At 40.9% G+C, this 20,843-nt stretch overlaps 1 protein-coding gene across 1 annotated transcript in view; it reads left to right on the top strand.

The window, feature by feature from the left end:
• Positions 1 to 20,843, top strand: part of LOC146797512 (contactin-3-like) — an 869,316-nt gene that overhangs the window by 303,568 nt on the left and 544,905 nt on the right. The window contains exon 3 of the mRNA XM_085624528.1: positions 6,528 to 6,654. Coding sequence (XP_085480654.1) covers positions 6,528 to 6,654 — 127 coding nt within the window. The remainder of the gene's footprint in view (positions 1 to 6,527; positions 6,655 to 20,843) is intronic.

A 20,843-nucleotide genomic window follows, 5' to 3' on the forward strand; every position in this document is an offset into this window, starting at 1 on the left:
AGACAGGACTTGAATATAGCCTTATAGCCCGCCGTAGCGGGCTATGCCGGCTGTTAAAGGCCCGCTGCAGCATTAAAGGCCGAAGGCGAGGGACTTTAACAAAGCAGAGGGACTTTAAAAGCCGGTATAGCCCTGCTACGAAGGGCTATAAGGCTATTAGAACATTCTGCCACTAGAGGGAAGAATGTTCCAACAAAACAAAGCCTTCAGGGAGTGCGAGGGGATTGAAATCCCCTCAGGCTCCCTGAAGTCTTTGTTCACAGCCAGAGCTGTGAACAAAGACACATTGGAATGTTGGTGCTCCGGGCTTATACCAGCCATTATAAGCCCGGAGCACTCCATTGTTTTCAATGGAGCTCCCAACATTCCAATGTTCTAATAAGACATAGGGTACAACAATTGTAGAATTAGGAAGTATAAGACTGTTTCTAGGGCCATGGAGGAAATACAGATTCTGGGCAGGTAGTGTCTGGCGAAATGAGAAAGAAGCAGAATCAGATAATTAGAGGGACTGTTGAGTATGAATCAGTAGAGGCTGATTCAAGTGTATGTGATGCAGATTCAACCACCTATACTTATTGTAGATATAAAGAATTACTAGGAAGAACAGAAGAAAGATCAGAGAGTCACCTGAAAGTGGATGATGATGATGAGAGGCTCTGGAAAATATGGAGGATAAAACAATTGCAAAGGCAATCGATCTGGATATATTTTGAAGTATTTAGTAGTATTTGGGTGTGCTATGTGTTTGACCCCATCTGTTCTAGCAGTAATTGGACAAAATATGAGTTGTAAATATCGGGAGACAGACATATCGGAAAAAAAAACATTGTGATCCAAAATCATTGTGATGCAGAAATATAGTTGTTGAGAATATTGTTTTTTCAAGTAAGTAATATAATTGTTTAGAATATCGTTCTTATAAATATCGTTTTCATTAATATAGTTGTGAAAATATGTTTTAATTAATGTAATGTATTTTAGTTTATATATTATTTTATGTGTTAATATTTTTTGTATGTGTTATAATTTTTTTTAAATATAGTTTGAAATTTTAAGTGATTTAGAATTATTAATTTAATTGTTAGTCATAATTTATAGTGTTGTACTGTGTTGTTGGTTTTGTAGGTAGATAGAGTGGGAAGTTAATTAAGTAATATTTAATTATTAATTCATTAATCATTTTTAAGTAAGTATATGATCGATATTCATTATGTTTATTATATAATATTGATTTGTTATACTTATTTCTAAGTTTGTAGGAGTATAGTGTGGAAACTTAATTTGGTCATAAATATTAATCATGTACATTGTGTAATAATCATATTTTTAGTTATATTTTACGTGTGGGCTTCTGGGTTTGTAGTGGCATAGGCTGGGAAGTTAATTAAGCAATTATTTACTAATGTGTTATTAATTGTTGAATTGAATATTAATGATGTGCATTTTGTAATATTGATTTTTTTTTAGCTACACTTTCGTTGTGGGTTGATATGATTGTAGTAGTATACAGCTAATTAAATAATAATTTAAAAACAATAATAATTAATGTATTATTAAATATTTAATTGATTAATAGCTATATAAATTGTTTAAGAATTATACATTTTAGTTATATTTGAGATGTGGGCTGCTGTGCTTGTAGGGTCGTAGGATGGGATGTTGATTAAGTAATAATTAATTAACTATTGATTGTTAATTAATTATATCATTGATTATCAATAATGGAATTGTGTTACATGTATTTACTTTCACTTTATTTTAGGTGTGGGTTGCTAGTTTTGTAGGTGCATAGGGTGGAAGTTTTTGCAAATTAATTATTACATTTTTAATGAATTTTGTAAATGGAAGAATTGTTGTTTAATGTTTTTTAATTTTTATTTATTTAGAATTGTATCTTGTTTCCAAATGAATAGGGTTATTCATGCATTGTATTTGTATGAAGACACTTTCTCATCCCATACCCCTATATCCCTTGCATCCCGTCTCTAAAGGATTGCGTTACAGTCTTTAAAATAATTTTAAAAAACAACATTATTACTAAATAGCATATATCATAATGTTTCAACCTTGATACTTTGGAATATTAATAAATCATTGAGTAATAGCCCATATCTCTTGCATCCCATCCCTAAAGGGTTGTGTTAAAATAATATTATTTTTTAAATATCATTTTTAAATACTCAAGGTATTAAAATTAATACCTGACCACTAATACTTCCCCGTCCAATTCTCATATATCCCGTACATCCAGTCACTGAAGGAGTGTATATCAGTCTTTAAAATAATTTAAAAATAACATTATTACTCAATAGCATATATTATAATGTTTAAACAGTAATAATCAGGTATTAAAGCTAATACCTGAGTATTTGTACACTTCCACACCCAATGCCCCTATGTGCCTTGCATCCCATCCCTAAAGGTGCCTTTTGCATTTTTAAAATTATTTATATAAATTCTATTATTACTAAGTATCATATCCTATAAGGTAATAACATTATTACTCAGGTATTACATTTAATACCTGAGTACTGAAACTCTTCCCCACCCAATGCCCTTAAATCCCTTGACTCCCCTCCCAAAAATTTTACATTTATTATTATTCAATAATTAAATATACCATACACTTACCTATATACTTTCCTGTGTATCTACCCAATAATGCATATACAAAAAATGTGTGGTAAAAGCATGCGTGGTTAATGTATAAAGCTATAATGCTTGGTAAAGGCATGCATAGTAATGACATGCATGGTAAAGGTAAATGCGTGATAATGACATGCGTGATAAAGGCATATGCATGGTAATGTCATTGTGGTAAATGTATTGCATGGCAACAACTGTGTTGTGATGGATGTGTCCCCCCAAAAATTTCCTGTGGCAGGCAATCATAAAATAAAGTGTTGATGTTGCCTTTAAAGGGCTACCAACTGATGTAGTGAGCGTTTTTCCTCTGAAGCTGTCAGATTTATTGTGTAAGGAATCAGGATAGGGTGTATACCCAGCTAATATGGACCAGGTGCCCCCTCAATACTAAAGGGACCCATATAAATATTCCGCACAACATGGGTTAGTTGTCCAACAAGCCCAGCTTGATGTTCTTGATTTCCTAACAGTATATCTAAGTCGCAATAGGGTTCATAAATGGCAAACATTGCAACACTTCTATATGCATGGATATTTCCTAGATTTGGGATTCACAGCATCACATCCAAGAGTAAACTATTTCGAAAGGATATGCTACATATGCATTTATAACACATTTTTCCCATCCTCCTGTATTAGGAAAAGCCTTAGACAAGAGGTGTTGTGTAGTTGATGCCCTGAAATTCATTGTAATAGTTTGCTGTGTCATTACAGAACAGATTCAACCTGAAAAAAAGGGGATTCATTTTTTAATGGCAAAGCATCTGACAAAGCTAGATTAGAGAGGGAGCAACTTTCTGAACTGAGCAAGGAGACCAGTAATACAATGGACATTAGAATGACTTAATTTAACTACAAGCGATAAGTAGTAAAAATAGTGTTTACCGTTTTCAGTTAACACCGATTATAATCAAAGGGAATATTTATTTTTTTCTCAAAAACTGGAAAGCACAGGATTTTGCTGCTTTTGTACAGCTTTGGTGCCCTCTGCTGTCAAACAGGATAAATTCAACTCCTACCTTGAATCCCTTTCTATGACTGATGCCCTCCACTATAATCCAATTACACAATGCTAATTCAGTTATGTGCCCTTGTTGACATCTGCAAGGTCCAGGGACCCCAAGGATCTACTAACACTCTTGTTTTGGGAGCATGGCACAGAGCATATGGCTTCAACACACTGTTCCCTGTGCGCTGCTGTGTAGTGAGCAGATGGTTCGCAGATGAACTCTGTGCAGTGTCACAGTCTGGGGCAAGGAGCAGCTCCACAATTCCATTCTCTGTCTTTGTGGGCAGAACAGAGCTTGGAACTTTGCTTTCAGAAAACTCTGGTTATCAGGACTGTGGCAACAGATGTCACTGTGACTGTATATGCCTCCAGAATCAATGCCTTGCATAGAAAAGCACACCGACACTCATATTCTGAGGCTTACATGGTTATGGTCTAAAAAGAATGCTTGTAGGTGCTGCATTCCTTCATCAGAAGGGTCAGGGACCATGCCATGAACATGTTATGTGCCCATACGCCATGTAAAGAGGTGCATGAGCTGGTTTTGGTGAACCTATGCTACATCTAGTGAATACTTAGCTCAGAGCATTTATGAGCTTCTGTATAAGCTTTCTACAGTGCAGCTAGAGGTTTGCAAGTATGTGCTACAGAGGGTGCAGTTTCAGTAAAAACATGTGTTCGGACCAGGCCTTAAACTGCACATTGACGTAGATACATCACCACCATTGCCAAGTTCAGCTATTATTCCTACTTCTTTCATGTCGAAATGACCCTTGAAACATATGGTGCTAAAACAAGGATTGACATTTGGCAAAACCACCCATATAAAACAGTGTGCCCTCCTTTATGGAATTTTTTTTGAGGTGCACTCGTTCTTTCCCCAAAGATAGAACATGCACTACAACAGTGCACATCCATAAGTAGAGTGTCTTGTGCATTTGCCACAAATGCCGAACAGGAACACAGGCCCCACATTGTGTTTCAAAAGCACAGAAATACCCACATGCTTGATAAAGATCAAGGCTCAGAGGTCCACAAATAAACACAAAATCCCATAGACATGGATCAGCAATGTAAAATACACTTCACTCCTGCTGTGAACTGCACATGCAAATGACCCAAGGCATTCTGCTGGTGATGAGGCTTCTTAGCTGCGTCTTCATACAGCAGCACAGTTTGCTGTCACCACAGCTAGCAGTATGCATATAATAATGATTTCTTAGCAATCTTCTTCCCTATGGAAAGGTGGAGCAGGAATAAGCCAAGATTAGACAGACAAAATGCATTTATTAGCCCAATTTTCCTTTTGTATCTTAAGCAGTGCTTAGTTTGTGAAAGAATGATAGCTTGAGCCAGAATCTCTGGTAAGAAGCTGGTGGCTAATGGGATTAAACATCAGCTCACTGAATACCAAGGCTGATAGTCTTAGATCTGCTACAAGGCACTTCCTGTCCTCTTTTCTTGCTCTTGCATATTCCTGCTTCCTCCCTTTGTGACAGTTTGTTTGTCTTCCTCTTCCTTTGAATTATGTGTGTTTTTTCCTTCTCCTGCACTCAGTACACATTTGATAGACAAATCGGTGCAGTTCCCAAAAATAAGTGTGGATGCCCCCACCGGAGATAACAAAGCACAGGGCACCAAACTATGGATAACGGACGTGCTTAGTAGAAAAAAATAATTCAGGAAATCCTTGGTATTTTTTTAAAGAACAGAGCAGCAGAAAGGTGTGTTAAATGTCCATTATTAAACATTTATATACTACAATCAAATTTTAATTGGATGCAAACATATCTCTGTTCATGCACTTCCTTGACATGGGGTGGGACTGGAATGCAGAAAAGATGTTTCAGTACTGGCAAATTAGCACCCAGGGAGTTCAGAAAATAATGAATAGTAGCTTGAGCAAATCCAATGAAAGGGTCAAATGAAGGGTGTTAGAAGCAGGAAAGGATTTAGGAATAATTAAAAATATGAATGAATCAGGGAAGAAAGAAACTAAAAGCATTTTTTTTATAAGCACTGGAAAAGCTCTGTCGTCATGAATATGTATGGTGCATAAAAAAGGACAAACAGTGATAACCAGAGATTTTTAGAAGGTACCAAGCATATGCAAAAAATGTTTGAGCCCTGGCCAAAAGCAGTAGTCCAGTTCCATTACATTTCCTTACATTTCTATTCACAATGTTTTAGGGCCTTATTACGAGTTTGGCGGTCTTCTTCTGGGACCACTACCACGGCAGTCTTAGGAAAATGGCCAAGCCCATGGTGCACCTGCCCACTGGATTCCGAGTCGAAACCAGGGTGGGCAGCGAGTGCGACGGCAGTCATGGCGGCAGTTTGCTAGGCTCATGGATAGCCTAACAAACAGACTGCTGCCGCGACAGCACCTACAGCACCATGTTGTGCATGCCACACAGTGAACGAATGAAGGTGCAATTCTGGGGTGGCACAACATGTGGCCCCTTACATACACCCAAGGGCCCCCTTACCTATATTTCTGCCACCCTTTTTATGGCGGGGTCCCTGCAATGAAATAAGTGGAAGAAATGCAGATCGTAATATGCTCTTGAGTGCTGGCATTGGCACCACTGGCATATTCAACCTCACCTCAGACTGCCACCGGAGACGGGAGCCTGGATCCCGGCAGAGGCTGGGGTCCCACTGCCACCATGGTTATACGGCGGTCAGCACCACCGGGGTGGTGGCGGATGGACCTCCACCCAATTATGGCAGTCCCAGTGCCGCCGTACTCGTAATAAGGCCCTTACTGTCTTGGGAACAATATGTTCTACTTGTTTGTATTTTCATTGCTCTAGAATTTCCTGATGCTTGCTTTTCAACGGTGTCTGCTTTGATCTATTTTTTGCAGGTGATATTGCGTTCCATGGGCCCGTTTTCATCAGGGAACCCAACAATATTGTTTTTCCTGTGGGAAACGAGGACAGAAAAGTTGTCCTGAATTGTGAGGCAAGAGGTACACCAGTGCCACAGTACAGGTACTGTCATTACTCTTACTTGATGCTCCTATGTTTTCTCTTTTTGTACTCTGGCCCTTGCAACCCTGTTAGCTTATCCAACAACTTAACTCAGATTTACTTACACTATTTACTAGTGCAATGGCACAAAGTGATCTTTAGGGATTTGCTTAGAAAAGTTACCTTACAATAAGGCAAAGTGAGACTTTGCTCTACTTTTGGGGTTTTGATTCAAATCCCTATCTTCTAAAATTGGTAGATAGGGATCTGCACCAAAAGTATGCCTCCTCAAGGCAGGTGTCAATTTGGATCTTTTTTTAAATGTCTCCAAACTTTTGATGTTTGCTTAATTGTACAGCCCACATACAAAGTGGGGAAACTTGTAAATTAAGCCAAATCATAGTACTTTGTACCTGAAGGGAGCCATCCCAACACAAATCTATGGGATGTGGTGCAAGGGTGTGTGAGTGGCACAAAGCAGTTAAAAGTGGGGCGGCCCTAGCAGAAAGAAAAACAGCTCTATATTTTAATAGCTATGGTGCTTTCCTGCTCTTTCTATTAATGCAGCAACATTGGTGCTGAATTGTGACTCCTTAGTAAATTTGTGACTTGACTTTAATGCATGAGTAGCATGCTTTTCTCTACATTGCACAGTCCATAGAATAAGGCAGTATTCACCACTCCATACCGTTTTACTTCCTTTAGCACTTTGTCTCTGCCATTCCTCTTTCTCTCTATAATTCACTTGTCCCTGGCTAATACCATAACCCCTGCACCAAGGCACAGTAGAGAGCTATTCTCATTTCTTGAAGGCAATACATCTATAACTAGCCATATTGATATCCTGGAGATCTACTTCCTGCTTTCTTAATATATTTATTTATAACTTCTTATTTTCTTAAAATGGCTGTTGTCATCTTACCCTTTATATAGCACATTAAACATTATTTTACTAAACCTCTGCTAATTTTTGAGTCATGTATTCAAATGTTTGTATGGAGGCAACATTTAGTGTGGTGAAAAGGCAAGAGTTTATGCAACAACACAGCATTTTTCATAAACAAATACCATTTGTAGCTCTAAGCGCCATTTTCGTTTATAGTGTGTGCTATATAGAAGCTCCATATAAGTAATATTTTAGTTTGTAATGTTTTAAATACTTTCTATTGTCTGTAGTAATAAATAGTTCATGGCCACGGATATTGCGCACAATAGCTTCTGTGGGTTTTATTCTTAATATGAGTTTCACCAAAAACTGCAGGAGAACCACCCGTCCACCTCTGGCTTCACAACTCTAATAACAGCATGCAGGATAGGTGTTACATTCTTTGCAAGTGAATCTACCAGCTCCACCATATAATCCGTCAAGCACTAATGGTGATGCCAATGAAGATGTTGGTGAGCCATTTTCAATGGCATTAACACCAAGAGAGTTCATCATGTGTTGTAATGTGGTGTTCCTCGTATTGGCACAAAAGAAGCCCTTACATCCATAATTAAATCACTTCCTTTCAGTGGCACTTGTACCCAGAGTACCAAGAACGTACCTCAAATTTTGGTCATACCTTTCAAGTTCTCACATGCTGCACTGCCATGGAGGAACTCCAGCTCTGAAGTCCTTCCCAATGGTGCGACAAGTGACCTCAGAGGATAAAATCAGGCAACTGTAGCTGCCACGCTAAAATTCGTCAGACCTTCCTCCACCAAGATAACCGTTATAAAAAGGTTTTGAATCATGGGTGCATCTTAGCATGACCACTTCTGTGAAAGAAAATGTGCTGACCCACCTGTTGCATTACTGCAGGGTAGGATATTAGTAAAAATGTATTTATAGTCAAGTCATTTGTTTCTTGCCTGTGACTGCAAATGTACTGAACTAGACAACCACAACTTCAACAAACCCCAAATATTCCATATAACAAATCGAATTTACCAATCAAATTATATCCCTTACTTAAAAAAAAACCTTTAAGGGTCATTATACTGTACAATAGTTTATGAGATCACTCCGCTCTTCTACCATCCTTTCTTTGTGTGACTTAATGTCATGATCTGTCTAAGCTTCTGATGCTAAACTGAAGTGGAACCCGGGTATGATGGACATGGTATTCTATGAATTAATTTCAAGCTCAGGCCATGAGAACAAGATATGAATGATGCTTCCAGTTGGATAAAAGTCAATGAAAGTATTTGGATACCATAATTATGAAAGGGATGTTTTTGTTGTTGCAGAAAGTGAAAGCAAACCTTTCTTCAATATTGTTTTTCATGGTTCTCTGTATCTGTGAATTATCTGGTGAAATTGCTTTGCAGCACTCAGAATTTCACCAGTTCATTCTGGTTCATTGGGATGGACTGGTAAAGGAGAATGGGAAGCCACGAAAAGTCTGCAAAAGTTTCAAAATTGCACCCAGCTGTACAATATACGTAAAAACTGAGGAATTCGGCAAAATGTTTCAGTTGTCAGATTATGCATGTTTCGCATTTTGTGGAAATGCTTTACCAACCATTAAAACATAGTCATTCAATATTGATAAAGAAAAAAGCAGATTAGGAATAACAAAATATAAAAGTCAACACATTTTGTGAAACTCCAGTGGACTAACTATGAGTGTCAAAATATTTTGGTTAAATACACAGATTTAAATTCCTGAAAGCTGTCTAAATCTCCATGTGGAAGTCCAGGAAAAAATATGCAGTAATCAAAGCCAAACATTGCTTCATTTTGTAAAACAATACTTGCGGTGCCCAAAGTTTTCCTCAGATGACCGCGTAGAGTGCTATCCATGGTCAGCGTGTCAAACGATAAGAACACCTAGTCTAAACTCAATCTCATGGCTCTTTCATTCACCATGGACACTCCTCGCATCTTCATCTAAATCTTTAAGGTTCTTTTTCATTTCTGCTTTCTCCTTTTGTCACTGTGTTTCTGTGTTTCCCTTCCTTTGTATTTTTACTCTCTCTTGCCTTAGAACAAAAGTTGCTCAGGAAGGATAAGGGCTGGGCCCCAAAACTAAATGCTGGTGGGTTCCACCTGCAACCACCAGCTTGAATTATGCACTGGCACGGAACATTGATTAATTGTGTTATCACCTAAAACATTCCATCCCTAGAATTACCTGGACTCTCGGTAAGGGTGACTAGGGCTGAGAAATCACGGGTCACTCAGGGAGAGGACCTAAGTGGGAATTTTACAGATCTGCACAACCTTTCAGATGATTTACAATGTATTAGTAACAGGCAGCTTAGGTGATTTGCCAAGAATCATATACTTTTCTTACTAAGGGCCTGATTTAGATATTGGGGGATCGGGTGCTGCTGGTGCTTTTTGGGCAGTCTTGCCGCCTGCTGGCTTGGCTGTCTGCCTGCCCTATTTATTTTATTTTATTTATTTTTAACATTTATAGAGCGCACTGTAACCCTTCGGGAATCATGGCGCTATGACAATGGGAAAAGGAAGTTGATATGGAGGTTACAGAGCAGGGGCAGAGAATCATGCTTTGGGGAAGAGCCACGTCTTGACTTTCTTGCGGAACGTCATTAGGTCCTGTATTCTCCTAATTTCCAAGGGAAGACGGTTCCAAAGGCGGGCAGCCGCCACGCCAAACGCTCTTCCCCCCAAAGTTACTTTCTTTATCCTGGGAATCCTAACGAGACTAGCAGAAGATGAACGAAGATTACCTACAGGTTCATACCAGTTGAATCTGCCTTGAAGCGATTTAGGCCCCTGTCCATGAAGTGCCTTAAACACTATACATAGAGATTTAAACAAAACCTTTGAGTCACCGGAAGCCAGTGCAGCTCTGCCAGCGCTTGGGTCGTCGAGGAGCGGCGTGCCCGGGTCAGAGCAAGCATTGCTGCTGCCGCCTGGATATTCTGGAGTCTTGCAATCAGATATCCCGTAGATTCCAAGAGCAGGGCATTGCAGTAATCCAGGCAGCTCAGAATAATGCTCCTTACTACCATGATTCTTGCCTGAACTGGCAGCATTGGTAGCACTTTCCGGAGTCCCCGGATAAGAATAAAACAGCTTCCCACCAGCTTGTTAACATGGGATTCCAAATTCAACCTCTCATTGAAACTGACCCCCAGATTGCGTACTGTGCTCACTGGTACCAGAGGGGCATCTGTGGTTATGGGCCAAAAGTCAGCTGGTAGTCCTAAAGGGACATCACCCACCTTACAGTGCAAAATCTCTGTTTTCTCACTGTTAAATTGAAGTGAGTTGTCCCTTAGCCAGTTCACCATTTCTAGCATGCACGTTTGAAAACTTTCCTGAGAGTCTGCGTGGTCACCGTCCAAGGACATCATAAGCAGGGTGTCATCGGCGTAGTTGACCACACTGATGTTATAAGTTTTAATGATACCCAAGAGTTGCCGCATATATGCGTTAAACAATATGGGGCTGATTGAAGACCCCTGAGGTCCCCCATGTTCATGTTTGTGAAAATCCGATTGATACGGGGGGAGCGCTATTGCCTGCCATCTATCAGATAGATAAGAGCGCATCCAGTTCAGTGCCACACCTGTCACACCTAGATGTTCAGACTGTTCACTATTGCATATACAAAAGACCACTGCAATCCTGCCATCACCACCAGTAAATTTCAACTGGTTTGATGGTGGGATAGCCAAAAGCGGCTGTCGGAGGTACGACTGCCACTTTCTCTGCCGGGCCAATCAGGATGTGTCTTCCTGCCGACGCAAATGTGGTGGGGAAACATCCACACCTGAGTTGACGGAATGGAATGCATATAAGGCACAAACATACCTTTACTCACCTTTCCACTTTCTGGTCGATCCTACATGTCCTGCCGATGCTGGCTGATGCAAATCCACACCATTGTCGGCGGAACCAAAGGTAACCTTCTCGTTACCTGCTACCTTTTTTCACTTGGCTGTTGACATATGCTTAGGACTCGTGCATTATTAAATTACTCACACAAGCAATAGCATAACAATGTGCAATGCATATGTCTCTAATGTTGATGTTTAAAAATTTTTAGGTAACACACCTGTATGATCACGTTGTGTTCATACATTTCTTGCCAGCCGCCCCCCCAAAAACAGACACCCACACAAAAAAGGATACCAAATAAAACATCAAAAAATCACCATACAGGTGTGTGTAAATAAAGTATGAAAATTGTCACAATAAAAATGCATCACGCAGTCCCAACCAACCTGTCCCAGTAGGATGCTTGTTTCTGGTCCAGTTTGTTCGCCCTAAGTTGGCAGGGTATGCCCAGATGTGGGTCCCTTGCTCACTTTGTCACTGAATTCAAGCTAGCCTGGCTGAAGAGGGTTGTTAGCCCGAAACCGGTACCAGGAGGCTTAATTCCAGCCCAGGGAAGACATGGCTTGGCAGTTCGGGCTGGACTGTTCCTATGAGGCACAGGGTCAAGACTGATTTGCATATAGCAATGTCTGAACTGGGGTGGCAAAGTGAGCTAAAGCATGATGATAGATTCATCTCAGATCTGTGACTGGGGGTGAGTTGTTGAAAAGTTTCAGCACCCCATCTATTATCTCCTTGTGTTTGCTTAGTCCCAAGTGTGAAGCATTTACTTATTTATCCATATAACATTTCCCCTTGTTTAGTGCAAGTCAAGTATTGTATACAAATTCAATTTGCACATAATATTACAAGGTGCAATGTATGGGTGTACAAACCTATTTGTACTCAAAGTGAAACCAAAATACCTGTGGTAAAATATCCTCAAATAATGTCTCAACATCTATTTTTTGGTGCAGGTATCTACTGCTATATTGAATGGCTGCACCTAAATTCAAATGGCCATCACATACTATGTGAACCAGTGTATGTACTTACCATAGTATACATTTGAAAATAATGTAGTAGTTCCTGCCATCATGCCAAAGAAAAATATTTGCTACACGTTTTACACGAAAACATTGCTAGGAATTAAACAATTGCAAAGGAAAATTAATGCCAGGACAAATGTGGTGAAAAGAATAATTGTGATTTATTCATAATGGAATAACTCTCTCAACTTGTTTTAAACAAGGTAAATGCCAGTCCAAATGGTGTCGACAAACTCCTGTGCATAGATGTGCCCTGACACTCATCTTGCTTCCAATTGCACTGCCAAGAGAAGGGGCATATATTGGGCAGAGCAGGCACCTCAAAGATGTTACTTGAGAGGGAGGTGATTGGGTTTAGGAGGGTGGGTGTGATTTTGGGTGAGGTGATCTTGAGTTTGGGAGGGGGTATGGTTTTGGGAGGTGTGATGTTGGGTTTAAGTGAGGTGTGTGGTTTTGGTATGTTATTTTATAACTTTTTATGAAGCGCTTATTGCCCCCAGGGGCTTGTTTCCACTAGCTGAGAGGAGAAAGAATAAAACAGCAGTATAATTGGGAGATGAAAAGCCAAGTCTTGAGAGCCTTCCTAAAGGCCAAAAGACTGGGTTGAGCTTTAATGTGCCTAGGAAGATCATTCAAAGCCTTAGAGGCTCCTAGCGTGAAACTTCTGCCTCGCTAGTTAGCAAGTTTAAATCTGGGGACTGAGACCTGTCTGGCAAATGCAGATCTAAGGGTGCAAGAAGGGGAACACTAGGGAAAGCATTTTTGCAGGAAAACAGGAACATTACCCTGCAGGGCCTTAGATACCATGCATAAGGCTTACAATAGTATCCTCTGTTTTACTGGCAACCAATGGAGCCCAGCAATAAAATGGAACACCAATTGCCGTTTGGGGATCTTGCCTAGCAGCCGTGCTGCTGCATTTTGTAATGTTTGCAATTGGTTCAACATGTGATTGTGAGCATTGAGATAGAGCCCATTGCAGGAGTCTATTTTAGAAATGACTAGAGAAATGACCACTGTTTTCTGGAGGTCAGCAGGTAAGAAAGGGAGAATTGTTTTAATCATTTTTAAAGTGAAGAATGCTGCGGAAGTGACAGTGTTTACTTTATCAACATAGGAGAGCTTGTTATTCGCCAAAATTCCTAAGTTCTTGACGCACCTAGCAGGACGCGGGGGATCCAAACTCGTCAGGCAACCAATTGGGTGACCAGAATGATGGCTAGGCTCCAAATACCAAGACCTCCATTTTGGGGGCATTCAGTTTAAGGCAGTTTTCAGCCTTCCTGTTGCCTACTGCTCTCATGCAACTTCTGAATTTTCCAGCCACTGCCCTGCTACCAGAAGCAAGTGAGACAACAATTTGATTATCGTCTGCATAAGACGTAATATCAAAGCCAAATGATCTGATAAGTTCAGCCAGCTGGATCACGTATATGTTGAACAAGAGAGGAGAGATTGATGATTCCTTGAGGAACCCCACAAGGTAAAGAAGATGTCCAAAAGGTGAATCCCTCCAGTCTAACTGATTTGACTTGTTCACTTAGAAAGGAGTTCAATAACTTCCAGTCAGGGCCAGACAAACAAATGTTCCTCAAGCGTTTCATCAGCAGCCTGGGGTTGACCGTAACAAAAGCTGCTGATAGATCGTGTAGGATCAGAGCAGCCTGGCAACCTGTGTCCAGGGACTGTCTGATCTCCTCCGTGGCCTTGATAAGTGTGGTTTCCGTGCTGTGACCAGCTTGGAAGCCAAATTGTGTGTGATCCTGGAGATTGTTTGTGTTAATATATTCACTCAATTGTGTGTTCATAGTCTTATCACATTTTTTACCTGGAAGGGGGAGGCAAGATATAGGCCTAAAACTATTGGTATCATCAGAATTAAGTGACATTTCCTTGATCAATGGCAGGACTGCAGCTTTTTTCCAAGCTGAGGGGAACAAGCAGGGGTGGTCTTGTTATAAGGATGGGGTCTTTGATATCTTTAGTGGCACCTTGGGAGGTAGTTGAGGTGGTTCCTCTCTTTTCAGGGGTGGGTTTGGATGTGGAAGGGATGAGTTGGGGGTTGAAAGGTTAGGTGTACGTTTGAGAGGGATGGGTGAGAGTGTTGCAGGGCTCAGGGCCAGGCAAACAGAAGACTCTCATTAGGAAAATGGGTAGGATGGTCGGGAGGGAGTTGGGGTTGGGAGGCAGAGGGAGTGGAAGTGTCTGTTGTGTATGTGTCTGTTGAGGGTGCAGGTGTCTGTGGGTCTGGTGTATGTCATGCAAGTTTGGGTGTGTCTTGCTTTGCTGTTGTTTGTTGTATGGGTGAGTGTGGGCGTTTCTGTTTTATGGGTTTGTGTGCTGTGGAAGTGTTGGGTGTGGTCATGGTGAATGTGTCTGTGGGGGTGGGTGCGGTGTCTGGGGGTGTGCTTGTGGTGGTGAATATGGCTGTTGTGTGGGTGCAGTGTCTGGGGCTGCAGTGGTGGTGGATGCTTTTGTGGTGTTGGGTGCAGTGCCTTAGGTTATGCTGGGGGACTGTCTGTCTGTTTTGATGCATATTTGTGTTTTTTGTGTTGTTTGTGTTTGTGTGTGGGTATACTGCTGTGTGTGTGTGAGTGTATGTGTACAAAGGAGTGAGTGTGCTTGGGACTGGTCTGGGAATAGAGGATTTTGAGGGGACGGGGTGGGAGGTGGGGATGGTTGGGAGGCTATGGTCAGTGAGGTGGCTAGAACTTGAAAAGACTTCTGTAGGAGAGTCATAGCACCGTGAATGCCCTCCAGATAGGCTGCCATTTTTTGCAATTGCCAGCCAAGCCCCTGGGTTGCATTCAGTAGTGCAGACTGGCCTACAGAGATGTTCCTGAGGAGCCCAGTAGCCTCCTCTCTCAGCGCAGCTAGGGTGACAGGGGCAGGAGGTGAGGTGCCTGGAGTCCTTTTATGGGAGAGGGTATGGCCAAATTAGGGGGTAGCAAGATGGAGGGTGGAACTAATAGTTGGTAGACTTCCTGTTGGGCCCACCACCACTAGGGAGAGTTTGCTGGAAAATGACTCAGAAGGAGATGTAGCACTGGTGTCCTCCTTTGCACTCCATTCACCCTCCAGATCACTGTATCCCTCGATGTCCGTGGTGTTTAACTCCCTGAACCACTGTGGCCAGCTGCTTCCCAGCTGATGTTGGCACATTCCCCTTGGCCTACCCTGGATGATGCTGAGATTATAAATACAATAGTTTTATTGAATCTTTGTAAACAGAACTGATCACAAACTTTCATCATAAAACAGTTTCCAAGATTTCAGATTTCACCTGCATCAAGGCTCTCAAACCATGCTTCAACATTAGCATAAACTCATGCCTGTACGCAACATTTTCTGAACCATTTGGTCATGGTTATGCCATTCCCCATGATAGCTCCTATTTCATGTATGATCTTGTCTCACATCAACGCATGTCACCAAAAGGATATCAACCAAAAATACCTTTGTACAGTGTGTTCACAAGGCCCTAAAATCTGCATACTGTTCATTCATACTGTTCACTCTCATAAAGAGAAATATGAATAAATGTGTGGCAACATATACTGTAATGTTGTATCAATAGTAGCATAAACTGACAGCAGGTTACCTTTGTTTGGGCATTTCACAATGATAATACTTACTCCAAGTCACTAAAGTATATGTCAATTGTCAAAATGTATACATGGATTATGTACTGAAGTAGTTTAGCAGTGTATCACATACTATGTAGATACCTAGGCTGTTGAAGGCAGTCAGAAACAAAGATTTGCCTTCTACAGCATAAGTAAATGCATAACCCTTGAAACATTGCTAATACACTTCAGGACAGAGCAAAAACATTTTCACATGTGTTTCGGTGAAATAATTTCACTAAATTTGCAAGCTTTCACTGTAGTACAAAATATTTTAGAACATTACTGTAGTTATACATACATAAGTCTGGCTTGATTTTGAGAGTTGCTGATGGGATACTCCTACATATATGTGATGGACCTTCTATCTTGAAAAATTCCTTTAAGTTAGCCATTTATATCCATCATAGCTTCATTATCTGGGCATGATAAAGAATATTGAGCAATGCTTTAGAGTGTGTGTTACTCTGCCACCAACGTGTACATATTCCTGTCTGTTTTCACACAAACATTGTATGCCTATATCACAATTATTTGTCAAAAAACAGACTGGCTTACACACACATATTTGTGAAGGAGTGAAACATCACGCTGATCTGTCACTTTTAAAATGTCTGAAACAGGATTTCTGATGTAAAACACAATTTGGATATGCTTTGTTTCCAAAATGGAGCCATGAATACTAATGTCACTAGTCATTTTGAATGTAAATGTAAATGTATGTGTCTTGTAAAGCGCACTGCTGCCCTGAGGCGTCGTGGCGCTGTAGACCGCTGGGGAACTCGTCCTGGTTATCCCTGTGAGATGGTCCCTCCAGGGTATCTCCAAGGTGAAACCAGGCATCCCCGGCGAATGTGGGGGGCCGTTGTGGAGATGAGGCAAACTAATGCCCAGAGTTGCCGAGTGTGATCCCTGGTTAGAGTAGGCACCCAAGCGAGAATTATCGAGTCCGCTGGCCCTGGTCCACGACCCTGCCGCGTCGGGAATTGAACCCTGGTCCCGGGCCGTCCTCTGCTTCCGGATCTGCTGCCTCGAACCAATGTGACGTTTGGTACATCCACTGTATCGTAAGTGCCTAGTATGCTATGTCACATGTAATAGGACTATCATTTCATCATCCACATAAATAAAGGAGCATCACACCAGACACAATAAACACTATTGGCCTGTTTGATACAACTGTCCCTCAAGATACAAAACAACATGATGAATATGTGGAGTTTTGGCAGCCATGTGTCTGCTCAGAACAGTCCATTGGTATTGAGCAGGAATAAGGTGGGACCCTTTCCAGCAAATTAATAGACAATGCACATCATCATACACATTTTGCAAAACTTACACCCTCAAGAACTATTCATGTGCGTTGGACATGGGTCACCCCTAATGTTGATGGAAAAAATCTTGTATGTAACAAAAAGTAGTCTTGTAACATGTGAAACTCTGATAAGAACTTAACACCATGCTGCAGCTGTTGGGCCCTCAGTAGCTTATCAAGCTCCAGATAGGCCACTGCAAGAATGCCGACAATTATAGGGGTCAGGGTGCTGCGCGCGTGCCTTAAATATTGGGAGAACTGCAGAAGGTAGACTTCAGCTGACTTTCAGGTCCAGCGTCATAGGTCCTTCCATATTCTGCGGCAGTGGGTGCTATGCCACTTGTAGACCCCCAGGGTCTGCACCTTCCAGGCGATGGTCTTCCATATGTACCACTCGTGAAGAGCATTGACCTCTATGACTACAAGAAATAAAGGAAAAAATAAATAGTTTGGCAAATTTCTGTTTGTCTGGACTGATCATTAACATAACTCATAATTTGCCATGCAACATGTGTATTGTCACGTTCCGACCTAAACCAATATTTTAATACACACATTTGTACTAACCTGTTGCCTACCCTCATTCCATTTCATGGTCTAAACTCACCAATCCAGGCTGTGACATCATATAGCCGAGGGGGCTCCTATATATTCTGTGATGAGAGCTACTTTTGATCAGTGCAAATGATTGTAAACTGCAAATGATTGTAAACTACTGAAGGATAAACATATACATTAATGGCACAGTGAATAGTAGCCACTGTAAATAGGGGTCTGCAGTTTGGACATAACACACTTTGAAATGGTAGACAAATTAAATGAAGTATTAGCTCAATAAATTAGGTAACCATCTCTTTCAACTGATGTCCAGTTAAAAGCATTCAGAGACATATTTTTAAGCACACCAAAAACTATGACCTGGCAAGGATAGATGATCATGACAGATGTACCTCAATGCTTCAGTTGTTTGTCCCTGTGACTCAGCCCATTATCCTAACTCAGCACTGCTCATTTCCAGGCCTTGTTATCTGCAGCCGATGATCCTGATGTCATATGAACACAACCTTCCCTTACGTTTTACATGCAAATATGACATTGTGCCCATGTGTGTGCTGCTCGCAATGGGTCTGGGAGCTACTGGTAGCTCCCATAACACTGTTTGGAGAGCACTGATATAGGCTGAGTGATTTGTGGGGCCATACACATAGCTAACATAATCTCCATTTTGTTTGTACAGAAATTTATTTTATTTACAGGTGAAAAGAGTGTATTGTGTATCCATGATGTTAGTTTTCAAAGAAGCTCATGTGATTCAAACATATATATGAATACATCTCTCCATGCACACCAATTACAATCTAGGGCTTTAAACACATACCAATGTTGTTGTTTGATAGCATTGTGAAGTGCTCAGAAATACCCAACATCATTGTTCTTTGTAAGGAACAAAATATATGACAGGAACTCAAAGGGACATTGTAGCATTGTAGCAGTTGGACGGATTCCCATATACATTTAAGACATGTACCTGTTCCTCTTGTGAGCCATAGAACTGGCCATACTCAAGGAAACACCCATGCCTGTGAATCCAGTTCCTCTGGTGAGAAGGCAGTGGCCGTCGAACTTGCTTGACCTGGCATCATTGCTCCCAGAGGCGATAAACAAAAGCAAAAGTGGGGGAGGTCTTGATGGCAGCAATGTTAGGACACGGAGGCTAGTGAGATTTACTCCAATCACTGCACACATGTACATGATGTACGCGATCGCTAGATGGACACAGCCATCGGCCTTTGTGCGTTACTTTCACCTGCCATTTTAGAAGTTTAAAATCGTTTGTCTGTGTCTATTAAGTGCATCACCACCACTCAAAATGGGGGCTAGTTTGTTTACATATTCAAACTTTGATGGGCACTCATTCTTTCACTAATAAGCATGTATATGTAGTGCGCTACTGTGCTGGAAATGGATATTAGTGCAGTGTTGTTCACACCTTTGATGATGGTATTTTTAGAGGAAAATATTTTACCAAATATACTGTGTGAATAATACATTTCAAATGTTTTATTTACACTTTTTGTAAATGTTATATTAGGCTATACATGTAATTTGTGAAGCATAAAGGACAAAAAGCAAATGTTGTCTTAAAATATGTAGTTGAACCATATATATTTCATAGAACTACATCGCTGTAGTAATAATGACCAAATATGCTGCAGTGGAAAAGGTGTCAAATATTCAAATGTGTTTTCCAATATAGACATATGAGCCATGGGAAAGTGAAGAGAAGACCTCCTGAGGTGCACCACCCATTTCCAGACCATGCCACCATGGAAGAAAGAATATAATCAAGACGTTCAGATTGAATAGGCAAGCTATATTGGATTTATGTTATCAGCTGGAACCAGATCTTCACCCTCACAACAGAAATCCCACTTCTATTATATCAATTGTCAAGTATTTCATTCTGTGGCCACAGGATTCTTCCAATATACTGTGGCAGTATCCGGTGGAATGTCACAACCAACTTTCAGTGGAGTGCTACAAGAAGTTCTATCTTCAATGATGAGACAGCTCAACAGCTTCATCCAGCTTCCATGGCAGCAGGATTTAGCCACTCTGAAGGGTGACTTTTATACTTTGGATCACCTACCACATATGGTTGGAACAATTGATGGCATACATATTGCTTTAGTGCCACCATCCACCAGAGAACAGGTCTACTGGAATCGGAAACACTTCCGTTCAATCAACGCATAACTTGTCTGCATACAGTATTTGTACCTCACAATCATCTGTGTGTTTTTCTCTAGCTCTGCCCATGATTTCATTGTAATAAAGAATATCCCATACCCCTGAAAATGTCTCAACTTGAACCTGAGAGGGCCTGGCTTGTTGGTCATTACAAACTTTCATTATATTGTTTGTGGTATTTCTAATTGAATATTCTGGAATTGTGTTGCAGCAATTTGTCCCTGTCTCTTTCTTCCATCTAGGAGACTCAGCCAATTGACCACGGTTATTGGCACCGTTGCGGAATCCAACAATGCCAGAGGAAGTCTACTTCAATGAGGCCCAAGGAATAACATGGTCAACAGTGGAGTGGGCATTTGAGCTCCTAAGACCAGATTTTGTTGTCTGGACAAAACTGGTGGCTCCTTCCTCTACTCTCCAGATAAGGTGTGCCAAATCACCGTGGCCTGCTGCATGCTCCACAACATCGCCCTGTGATGGAAAATCCCTTACATCACAGAGTATGATGACCATGAAAAGCTACCGGGTGAGGATCCTGATATGCCAAATGAAGATGATAGTGATGAAGAGGAAGAAGTTGACTTAAGTCAAGATGTCAATGACAACTTCTTAAGTGGACGTATATCTTTACACATGTTATCTTTTTCACCGTTACAACAACTATTGATGTGGTGATGTGAGAAGTATGTGGT

The sequence above is a fragment of the Triturus cristatus genome, chromosome 9 (genome assembly GCF_964204655.1).
Source record: "Triturus cristatus chromosome 9, aTriCri1.1, whole genome shotgun sequence".
In the NCBI taxonomy this organism is placed as follows: domain Eukaryota; kingdom Metazoa; phylum Chordata; class Amphibia; order Caudata; family Salamandridae; genus Triturus; species Triturus cristatus.